Source organism: Octopus bimaculoides, chromosome 25 (genome assembly GCF_046866305.1).
Source record: "Octopus bimaculoides isolate indiv1 chromosome 25, ASM4686630v1, whole genome shotgun sequence".
In the NCBI taxonomy this organism is placed as follows: domain Eukaryota; kingdom Metazoa; phylum Mollusca; class Cephalopoda; order Octopoda; family Octopodidae; genus Octopus; species Octopus bimaculoides.
In genome coordinates this window covers 24,027,831-24,040,330 of record NC_142952.1, presented here as the reverse complement: position 1 = coordinate 24,040,330, position 12,500 = coordinate 24,027,831, and the positions used below count along the sequence as shown (strand labels likewise).

The 12,500-nt window shown below is 38.1% G+C and overlaps 1 protein-coding gene across 2 annotated transcripts in view; it reads right to left on the bottom strand.

Moving 5' to 3' along the window:
- The window catches only part of LOC106878832 (integrator complex subunit 13), a 246,781-nt gene that overhangs the window by 184,728 nt on the left and 49,553 nt on the right, over nt 1–12,500 (bottom strand). For both annotated transcript variants that reach the window (XM_089342253.1, XM_089342254.1), the window contains exon 3: nt 8,547–8,645. In XM_089342253.1, coding sequence (XP_089198379.1) covers nt 8,547–8,645 — 99 coding nt within the window. The remainder of the gene's footprint in view (nt 1–8,546; nt 8,646–12,500) is intronic.

Genomic DNA, 12,500 nt, shown 5'->3' with positions numbered 1-12,500 from the left:
GACAGTTGCAGGAGAAATACCTAGCTAAGGATAAACCTCTGTACCTGGCTTTCGTTGACATGGAGAAAGCCTTTGACAGGGTCCCCGATCCCTTATCTGGTGGTCAATGAGGAAACTTGGGATAGAAGAATGGTTAGTGAGAGCTGTGCGAGCCATGTACAGAGATGCTGCCAGTAAGGTGAGGGTTGGAAATGAGTACAGCAATGAATTCCGGGTAGAGGTAGGGGTCCAACAAGGTTCCATCCTCAGCCCCCTATTATTTACCATAGTCCTCCAGGCAATCACAGAGGAGTTCAAGACAGGTTGCCCCTGGGAGCTCCTCTATGCTGATGACCTTGCCCTAATTGCGGAGTCACTATCAGAACTAGAGGAGAAGTTTCAGGTGTGGAAGCAAGGTCTAGAATTGAAGGGCCTTAGAGTCAACCTAGCTAAAACCAAAATCCTAATAAGTAGGAAGGTAGATAAAACACAAACCCCTTCAGGTAGATGGCCCTGCTCAGTATGTAGAAAAGGAGTAGGTAGTAACTCTATAAGATGTACCCGGTGCAAGCTATGGACACATAAGAGGTGCAGCAACATCAAAGGCAGGTTAACTAGCAAGTTAGTTTTTGTTTGTGGCAGATGTTCAGGTGCAATAAAGACTGCAAACAAACAGGAAACAACTTCTATCTCATTCCAGGGTGAAAAACTAGAGGTAGTCGATAGCTTCCGCTATCTGGGCGACCAAGTTAGTAGTGGGGGTGGGTGCGCTGAAAGTGTAGCTGCTAGAATAAGAATAGCCTGGGCAAAGTTTAGAGAGCTCTTACCCCTGCTGGCGACAAAGGGACTCTCACTCAGAGTAAAAGGCAGACTGTATGACGCATGCGTACGAACAACCATGCTACATGGCAGTGAAACATGGGCTGTAACTGCTGAGGACATACGTAAGCTCGCAAGGAATGAAGCCAGTATGCTCCGTTGGATGTGTAATGTCAATGTAAATACCCGTCAGAGTGTAAGTATCTTGAGAGAAAAGCTGAACATTAGAAGCATCAGTTGTGGCGTGCAAGAGAGACGATTGCGCTGGTATGGACATGTGGTGAGAATGGAGGAGGATAGCTGCGTGAAAAAGTGCCACACCCTAACAGTTGAGGGAACCCGTGGAAGAGGTAGGCCCAGGAAGACCTGGGCTGAGGTGGTGAGGCAAGAGACCTTTGGACCGAGACCTTTGGAAATGGGCTGTGCGTGAGAAGACCCGGCAAGCCAAGTAAGATCGTTGCCAGTGCCCCTGGACTGGTTCTTGTGCGGGTGGCACATGAGATGCACCATTTTGAGCGTGGCCGTTGCCAGTACCGCCTGACTGGCTCCTGTAGGATTTTCGAGCGAGATCGTTGCCAGTGCCCCTGGACTGGCTTGTGCGGGTGGCACATAAAAGACACCATTTCGAGCGTGGCCGTTTTCGTGCGGGTGACACGTAAAAGCACCCACTACACTCTCTGAGTGGTCGGCGTTAGGAAGGGCATCCAGCTGTAGAAACTCTGCCAAATCGGACTGGAGCCTGGTGTTGCCATCCGGTTTCACCAGTCCTCAGTCAAATCGTCCAACCCATGCTAGCATGGAAAGCGGACGTTAAACGATGATGATGATGATGATGATGATTATTATTATTCAGTAGTCTTATTTTTATCACTTGCTATCACTGCGCTACCAAGTGCAGCTCTGTGTGCCTTGGGTATGTGCTGGGGTTTGTTGTGGTGCTCTTATTTTCACTGTATTGAAAGTGTTTCACGTAGGCTGTGTGTGGTGCCCAGTAGTGCAATTTTCTGTATGTTATATATACTTGTAACCCCGGTGTTTTTGTTATGTATTTGTCTGAATGTTTTTTTTTACCATACCTAATGCACCTATGATAGAAATTGTTTCTGTTTTTAGGCTCCACATTTGAGTTACCTCTATTTCTAGATCTTTGTATTTTGAAAGTTTTTCTGTTTCTTTTAGAGAAACATTGTCATCTGTTGGCATTGATACATCAATTAGTAAGCAATTTTTTTCTTGGTGAACTCTGACAACTATATCTGGCCTATTGGCCTTAATTTCTCTGCGTGTATTGGCTATTCCCAGAATGTGGTTGCTTTCTCATTTTCAGTGACCTTTTCTGACGGGTGCCTATACCATCTTTTTTCTGATGTTATTTCATAGTGTTAGCATAGCTTTCAGTGTATATAGGTCCCAACTCTGTCGTGTCTGTGAATATATTCCTTCTTAGCCAGGACTGGGCAGCCAGAGACAATATGATTTATTGTTTCTTCTCCATCACCACATATTCGGCAATTAGTTATTGTATATCTTTTCATTACATGCTTTTGATGATTTCTGGTGGCGAGGCTTTGGTCTTGTGCTGCAATTAAAGATCCTTCAGTCTCTGCTTTGAGTCCTGAGCTTCTCAGCCATTGTTGAGATTTTGCTTTGTCGATTTCTTTTCTGTTTAGTTTAACCCAGTATTTGCCATGAATGGACTTTTCTTGCCATCGTTTTATTATGATCCGTTGCTGTTCCAGTTTTAGTTTGGATTTCAGTTGTTTAACAGCTTTTGTTGTTTCTTCTTTTTCTTCATAGTTGTTAGATAGTATAACTTCTTTCTTGTATTTGTCAGTTTCCTTAAAGACTGGAAACAGTTTTTTGTTTTGTTTGTGTTTTGTGCATTAGTTTTCCTTGCTTCTGATGTAGGTATTTCTGTAGCCCCATGGTGGTTATTTTGTAATAGTTTTCTAGCTGTATAAGGTCTCTTACCACCTTCAATATGTTTTATATATAACCTTTCTATTACTACTACTAGTACTACTATCATCATCTTCAATATTATTATTATTATTATTATTATTATTATTATTACTACTACTACTACTACTACTACCATCATCATCAATATTATTATTATTATTACTATTATTATTATTATTATCATTGTTATTATTATTATTATTATTATTATTATTATTATTATTATTATTATTATTATTAGGTCTAGTTTTTGATTTGTATTAGTGCAAGTTGACTCCAAGTCTCAAGCAGAGAACTCAAGAGACAAGTTAGACATTCAAGTTGGTATTATGACTAGAGTGCCATATTTTTGGTCTTGCACAGAGTATTGTTCTAGAGAATGTCTGTCAAAACATAAGAAAATTAAAAGTTTGTTTTAAAAGTAATTTGATGATGAGATGAGAGTGTAATCTTAAGATGACAGTAAACGGTGTCTGCTATTATGTACATTTAAAAGTGCTTTTCATAATGTTCACAGATGAAAATGTTTTTGGAATCACATAGACAATATGTTTCTTAGGATATGAGCAGTTCTCATGAGTAGTATTTTTTGAATTATTATTATCATTATTATTATTATTATTATTATTATTATTATCATTATTATTATTAATAAGGCTGTGAGCTGGCAGAATGTTTAGAATGTTGAACAAAATGCTTAGCAATATTTTGCCTCCTTAAGTTTTGAGTTCAAATTCCGCTGAAGTCAACTTGGCTTTTCATCTTTTGGGGTCAATAAAATAAGGACCAGTTGAGCACTGGGGGTCAATATAATCAACTTCCCCCTCCCCACAAAATTGCTGACCTCACAATAGAATAAGTACAAAAATTAGAAAATAAAAAAGTTCTGATGTTGATTTGTTTGATTAAACATTTCAAGACATTGCCCCAGCATGGCCGCTGTCCAATGATTAAACCAAATAAAAGCTAAACTTCCAAGTACTGAAGTTTGTCATCTGAGGACCAGAAATGACAAAACCTGAATATTGAATCTATCGACTCATACAAGACTCTGTACTGAATAAATATTATTAACCCAATCTACCTAACACTATTGATTACACTTTCTTAATTCACTACACAACATCTCCTCATCCACAACACCTGTTGTGTAGCTAATTAAGAAAGTGTAATCAATAGTGTTAGGTAGATTGGGTTAATAATATTTATTCAGTACAGAGTCTTGTGTGAGTTGATAGATTCAATATTCGGATTTCGTCATTTCTGGTCCTCAGAAGTTTAGCTTTTATTTGGTTTAATCATTGGACAGCGGCCATGCTGGGGTAATGCCTTGAAATCAAACAAATCAACGTCAGAACTTTTTTTTTTTTCTAATTCTCGTACTTATTCTATTGTGAGGTCAGCAATTTTGTGGGGAGGGGGAAATTGATTACATTGACCCCCAGTGCTCAACTGGTCCTTATTTCATTGACCCTAAAAGATGAAAAGCCAAGTTGACTTTAGGGGAATTTGAACTCAAAAATTAAGGACCTAGACATACCACTAAGCATTTTGCCCAGCATTGTAGTCACGCTGTAGATTCCCCATGATGCTAGTAGGAGCCCTCACTAAGAACTGATGTGGTGCACAGGGGATGTTTTGAGTTCTCTCTACATGGGGGGGGGAGTCAATCGTTCTAGTACCAACAACAAAACAAGCTACAGACATACACACACACACATTTATCATCATCATCATCATCATCAATTTACCATGCTGGCATGGTATGGATTGTGAGAGAGGATCTGGCAGGCCATAGGGCTGTATCGTGCACCAGTGTCCATGTGTGTGTCTCTGTGTGAGTGTGTCTGTTATGTTTATCCGTCCTTCCAAAGTTTGACAACTGATGCTGGCTAGTTTAAATCCCTGTAACTGAGCAGTTCAGCAAAAGACACCAACAGAATATGTAGCAGACTTTCTTAAAAAAGAAAAAAAGATATGTACTAGGGTCAATTTGTTTGACTAAACTTTTGAAGGTATTATCTCAGCATGGCCATAATCCAATGACTGAAACAAGTAAAGAATAAAATATATATTGCGTTTTGAAATGGACACTTCTGACAGAATGCTTTTTAGGTGCAAGTGTGGCTGTGTGGTAAGAAGCTTGCTTCTCGGCCACATGGTTCTGGGTTCAACCCCACTGCATGGCACCTTGGGTAAGTGTCTTCTTGCATAGCCTCAGGCTAAGCAAAACCTTGTGAGTGGAGACAGAAACTGAAAGAAGCCCATCACATATATATATATACATATGTGTGTGTGTGTGTGTGTGTGTGTGTGTGTGTGTGTGTGTGTGTGTGCGTATGTATATATATATACAATCAATTCAAACACGAACAAGCAAGAAAAAACAACAACATAAGTACATGGAATAGGTACAGTGTTATTGGACGCTCAGGAAAGGAAAGAAGAGAAAGAGGACTTCACGTTTCGAGCGGAGCTCTTCATTAGAAATATAGAAAAAGTACAAAGAAGGGAAGACGGAGAAAGAAAATCGCCAACAATACACACGCGGTCACATATTAGAATATATATTTATGTAATGTTGGTGTGTTTACATCCCAGTAACTTTGCGGTTCAGCAAAAGAGAATAATAGAATAAGTACCAGGTTTACAAAGAATAAGTCCTGGGGTCAATTTCTTCAACTAAAAGGTGACGCTCCAGCATGGCCACAGTCAAATGACTGAAACAAGTAAAAGAATAAAATGACATACATTGCATTTTATTATTAATTTCCAAAAGTGATTCTGAAATTCCAAAAAATACACTTTGTAATACTGAATTTAGTTAATCACATTAGTTATACCAGCCACTAAACAGAACATCCACCCAACCATCTTCCCTGCCCACCATCCCTGGATGGGTTGTGGGGCTAGAGTTCTCAAGCATCTCTTCTATAAGGTCCTTTCAGAAGCAACTGTCATTAAATTTTCTGGCTGGATTCCCAAGTGTGACCAGCTTAGTCTTTGGATATTATCCAAATGCCACGCTCTTGCTCCTCCTACAACTTCTGCTGGTTGCCTCAGTTTCAAGAATCTGTTTCATGATTTTTTCCTGCGAATTCTAATGATGTTGGCAGCAGTACTGGAGCTGTGAGCTCTCATTGTGGAGAATTTGCAGCTCAACCTGGCAAGATACTCTGATCTCTGTACTATGACCCTGCTATAGAACAAGGTTCGGTAAGGTAGCCTGTACATGTCACAATATGTATGGAAGGTGACGTAATGATTTATTTGGGCTTTTTGTTTGGCATATTGAAATTAATAAAATGATTGCAATAAAGTTTGTTGATTGACAACCGTAAAATGGAAGTATCAAGCTGTTGAATATTAATAGATTCATTCTGTCACACACACACACACACACAAACACATGCATGCACGCACACACACACACACAACTGAAGTAGTTGTAAAAGTTTGAAATTTAAAATTTCACATACAGGTCTGTATGTGTATACTTATTACATTTGTGTGTGTGTGTGTGTGTGTGTGTGTGTGTGTGTGTGTGTGTGTGTGTGTGTGTGTGTATGGGTGTATAGGCATACATATATTTACACACCATTATTTACAGCTATTTCAATTTCTGTCATGGAAAACTATGTGTGTCTGTGTGTGAATCCATGTACATATATATATATTGGGTAATAGATACACGTACACATATGCATGTGTATATCTATACATATACATATATATATATATATCATTCACACATACATATAAATAATTTATACATGTCTGTGTGTGTGTGTGTGTGTGCGTATAAAGGATAAAAATCTTTCCTAATTCATTATAGACTCATAGGGCCAGTTTCCTGGATTCTGTGGCATATATATCTAAAGCCCTGAATGGGAAGCCAGTTTATCACGGGATTATTCAGTTTTACCACATGAATGGACTGGAGCAACATGAAAATAAAGTATTTTACTCAAGAATACAACACAGTGCCTAGCTGAAGAACTGAAACCACAATCTTACAATCATGTGTATCACACTTACCACTGAGCCATGTGCCTCCATATACTCTTTTACTCTTTACTCTTTTACTTGTTTCAGTCATTTGACTGCAGCCATGCTGGAGCACCGCCTTTGGTCGAACAAATTGACCCCAGGACTTATTCTTTGTAAGCCTAGTACTTATTCTATCAGGCTCTTTTGCTGAACCGCTAAGTTACGGGGACGTAAACACACCAGCATCAGTTGTCAAGCGATGTTGGGGGGACAAACACAGACACACAAACACATACACACACGTACATGTATATACATATATACGACAGGCTTCTTTCAGTTTCCGTCTACAAATCCACTCGCAAGGCTTTGGTCGGCCCGAGGCTATAGTAGGAGACACTTGGCCAAGGTGTCACACAGTGGGAATGAACCCAGAACCATGTGGTTGGTAAGCAAGCTACTTACCACACAGCCACTCCTGTGCCTATATATATATATATTTATATATAAGCACACTCACACAATTATATGTCAAAGTCGGGGCCAGATTTGTAGGGGGTTACAAAAAAGTGGAAGCAAGCAGCCCTCTCCAAACAATATCAATTATAATAAGTTATGAAATATTCTGACAGTTGAAACCTGGAACCTTTAGGCTGTGAAATTGGCAAACATGGGGGGGGGGGTTAGTGTAGCCATTACTAATTTTGTTACTGTTACCATAGCTTCTACAATTATTGTTGTTGTTGTTGTTGTTGTTGTTGTTGTTGTTGCTGTGATTCATATTAGTTATTGTTGTTTGTTTTATTCCATGTCTTTTGATTTATATTCTTTTACTTTTTTTTGAGGGGGTGGGCATGTTGCTTTGTTTTAGTCTGTATAGTAAGGAGGGAGGGAGGGAGGGAGGGAGGGGAATGGAATATGCATTAAGAAACGTTGGTGTGTGTATGTGTGTGTGTATGCATGCATGTGCTTGTGTGTCTATTTGAGTGTGTAAGTGTGCATGTGCATGTGTGCTTGTGTTAGAGTATGTCTATGGGTGTGTGTGTGTGTGAGTGTGTAAGTGTATGTATGTGTTCCTACGTGTTAGTGTGTATGTGTACTTATGTATTAGAGAGAGAGAAAGAGTGTGTGTGTGTGTGTGTGTGTATGAATGTGTGTGAATATGTCATTGTGTGTGACTGTGCATGTGTGTGCTTGTCTGTCTGAGTATGCATGTGAGTGTGTGTGTGTGTGTGTGTGTGTGTGTGTGTGTGTATGGGTGAGTCTATGTGTGTGCCAGTGTGTCTGTCTATTTGTGCATGCATGTATGTGTGTGTGTGTTAGTGCATGTTCAGGTGTGTCTGTCCATGTATCTATGTATGTCTCTGTTGTTCCAACAGTGTATTGCCTTTGTTGCTATCGTTATGGTGTTAGTGGTAATATCAGTGGGGGCCATGGTGGTGGTGGTGGTGGTGGTGATGATAATGGCCTTTACGTCAATAACGGTGAGAGTATGATAACGGTGATAACAGTTATAACGTTCATAGTGGTGATAATAATGACAATGGTGGTGCTGTGATATTATTGACAATAATGTTGATAATGGGGCCATAATAATGATAATGTCTTCCACGCAAGTTTCCAGTTAACTTCATATTTCCAAACGGTTTCTTTCTACCCCAAAAAACTGGAAACACTTCAGGGTGGATCAGAAATGAATATCAAAGTAAATTTCTTAACCATTCCGCACACAGCCAGGTCTGTGCCGAAATAGTCTCAACAACAATAAAATACAATAAAAACCAGAAATAACCTACCAACAAGATTAGATTTTGGGGTACACCATTTCAAAGTAACCGTATCTGTGGGTAACCCTTCTTTTGATGCAATTATGAGCCCTTCAGCATGTCCACCAACTGACAAAACAAAATAGAGAAAGAAAAAAAAGAATACAGAGAAATTTAGAAATAAAATACAAAATCAATATCAACACTGTAAAGATAAATATTAAAAAAAATGATTTAATTCAGTTGCTTTTATTTCTGTTCAATAAAATTTACTGTTGTATGATGACTATAAATTATGTTTTGAGAATTTCTTGACTGCATGAAACAGTACAATAACAACTGATAGGTTCTTCAAATAAAAAGCTTGATAATAATGATATTAATAAATAATAATAATAATAAAGTTTTATTCTATAACAACAACAATAATAATAATAATGATTTATAATAATAGGGTAGGGCAGTATTTACATTGGAAAATATGTAAGCACTACAAAATTGGCACTCCTGCTTACTGGTATGAAAATCAAGCTGAGCCCATCGTTGATGGTAAAAATGTCTCTATCCTCTGGGATTTTCCAGTTAACACCGATAGAACAATGCAAGCTAAATGACCAGACATAATTATTAAAGGAGAGGGGGAGAAAATACTTGTTGACCAATAGATAATAAAAATACATCTGTAAAGGAATTTGACAAATTAAGTAAATATAAGAATCTTAACACACAGTCATGCTTGTACCTATGATCAGCATTTTAAGGGAAAGGGATCAGTTAATACTGTCAACCCCAATACTTTATTGATACTTTATTAACCTTACAAAGATGGAAGGCAATATTGACCTTGGCAGGATTTGAACTCAGAATGTAAAGAACTAAAAGAAATGGCAGCAAGCATTTTGTACAATGCTCTAAGGTTCTGGCAGTTATTCAACACAACTACCATATCAGATATATCATGTCAAAATGCAAAAGCAGCCATATCGTTTACATGACAAAGTAAAGATAATTAAAATCTGCCCTTTACTCATAAGATGAGGAATCTTCCATGGATATTCACTATCCTCTCTACTCTTCTCTCCGGCTCTGACCACATTAACAAACCTATTGAAAGAAGTCACCAATGGCTATAAATACTATGAACAAACTATAAACCATCTCCTTTAAATGCATGACATAAAAATATTTAAAAGAGACAGTATCGACTTTCAAATGTACTAAAAATTGTTCATAAAGTTAACCAAGACATAAAAATGTACAAAGGGTTAGACAAACATACATGAAGGGGATTATTAACTGGAAGTGGGGACACTAAATTAGAGAGAGAGAGAGATATTGAAATCAAAAACTTAGAACAGAACCAACCATATTTTAGGAAGAGATGAAAATGATATTATATGACTCAATGCTAGAAATAAAATAATAGGTATAAATACACAAGTTATTAGAGTGATAAACTTTAACATAACATATTTAGGAAGAGATAAAACTGGTAACATACAACACAAAGAACTAAAGGGGAAAATTGGAAAACAGTATAATAGAAGAATCAGACTACCACTGAAAATGTAACTGAGAAACATTTGATAGTTTCAGGCAGATTTCTACTGCATCACCTGCTACACTTTCAACTTGTTGGGTGTGTGCAGTATTGTGTATTTTGTTTTTGTTATTGGGTAAATGCAAACCCTTCCCAGTATTGTATTGCACTAGTTTCTTTTGTTATGGGGTCTGGTGCAGTCTTGTGTTGTATTAGTGTTTATATTGCGTGTTGTGTGTGTAATGCATTGGGTATTTGGCCTGCTGGTGGTTGTTTATTTTATTGAATATTTGCTATATAGAGTGTGTCTTGTGTTTGTGGATTGTTTTGTTTGGGTTGTATTATTGAATTGATAGTGTTTTGTGTAGGATGTGGGCTGTTCCTAGCAGGGCTACTTTTTGGATTGTGTGTAGTGTTGAGGATCCAGGTAAAGCTGCTACACTTTTATTCATGTTTTTTTTTATCATGCCCAATGCTCCAATTATTACTGGTATTTTTTTCACCTTCATGTTTCATATCTTGAATACTTTATTCCAATCCTTGACTATTATGTCTGGATAATTAGCTTTTAGTTCTTTGTCAGTTTGAACAGGCATATCACAGATGACTATGGCCTGGTTGTTGTCATGTACCATTTATAGTCAGTTCTTATGTTTTAGCGTTGGAATATTGTCTACAGGCAGCAAGTTGGCAGAATTGCTAATATGGCAGACAAAATGCTTAGCTGCATTTTGTTGTTTTTTTGTTATTTTTTTTTTTACAGTCAATGAAGTCAACTTTGCCCTTCATCATTTTGGGGTCAAGTGCCAGTCAAGCACTGGGGTCAATGTAACTGACCTACTACATCTCACAAAATTTCAGTTCTTGTGGCCATAGTCAAAAGGATTATTATTATTATTATTATTATTATCATCGAAGGCAGTGAGCTGGTAGAATCGTTAGCACACCGTGTGAAATACTTAGTGCCATTTTGTCCGCTTTTACATTCTGAGATCAAATTCCACCTAGGTCAACTTTGATTCTTTTGGAGTTGATAAATTAAGTACCAGTGAAACACTGGGGTCAATGTAATTGACTAGTCCCCTCCCCAAAAATGTCAGACCTTGTGACTGTGTTAGAAAGGTATATATTATTAATATCATTATTATTATTATTATTATTATTATTATTATTATTAAGGCAGTGAGTGGGCAGAATCATTAGCATGTCGGGAAAAATGCTTAATGACATTCCGTCCAGCTTTGCATTCTGAGTTCAAATACCACTGAGGTTGACCTTGCTTTTCATCCTTTCAGGGTTGATAAAATAAGTACTAGATGAGTACTGAGGTCAATGTATTCGTCTTACCCCCTCCCTCAAAATTGCTGGCCTGATGCCAAAATTTGAAACCATTATTATTACTATTATTATTATCATTATTATTAAGTGAGGGCGCATGACTCAATGGTTACAGCATTGAGCTTACAATCGTGAGGTTGTGAGTTCGAATCCCAGACCGGGCTGCATGTTGTGTTCTTGAGCAATGCACTTTATTTCAAGTTATTCCAGTTCACTCAGCTGTAGAAATGAGCTGTAACGTCACAGGTGCAAAGCTGTATCAGCCTTTACCTTTCCCTTGGATAACGTCAGTGGCATGGAGAGGGGAGGCCAGTATGCATGGACAACTGCTGGCCTTCCATAAAACAACCTTACCTGGACTTGTGCCTGGGAGGGTAATTTCCTAGGTACAATCCCATGGTCAGTCATGACCGAAGGGGGTCTCCGTATTATTATATTACAAATATTATTATTAGTACTACTACTAAGGGGACAAGCTGACAGGATTGTCAGCACACCAGACGAAATGTTCAGTAGTAATTTTGCCCATCTTTACAGCCTGAGTTCAAATTTCAATGAGGTCAACTTTGCTTTTCATTCTTCCAGGGTTGACAAAAGTAAGTACCAGTCAAGTAGTTCTGGTGATGTAATCAACTTAGCCCCTCCCCTCAAAAACAAACAGTCCTCTGCCAAAATTTGGAACCATTATTATCATTATTATTATGGCAATATTCAAGTAATCATTATTGAAAGATATAAACAATATTAAATAAAAATGGAAATCATTAATGCTGCTGCTGCTGTTGTTGTTGTTGTTGTTGTTGTTGTATTACATTGCATTATCGCATTGTATTATCACATTATCGTGTGCTAACTGATCATTTTAGAGATTATTGCTGTTTGTTAATGTTTATTTGTTCTTGTGGTGATGACGGTGGTGGTTGTGGTGGTGGTCGTCATCATCATGACAATATTGGAGGTGATAATTGTGGTGGTGGGGGTGTTGGTGGTGATAGTAATGGTGATTTTAGTAGTAGTAGTAGTAGGAATGGTGGTGGTGGTGGAGGTGGTAGTACTGGCTGCTGTTTTTGTTGGTGTTTTGGTGGTAGTTGTGGTGGTGGTGTGTC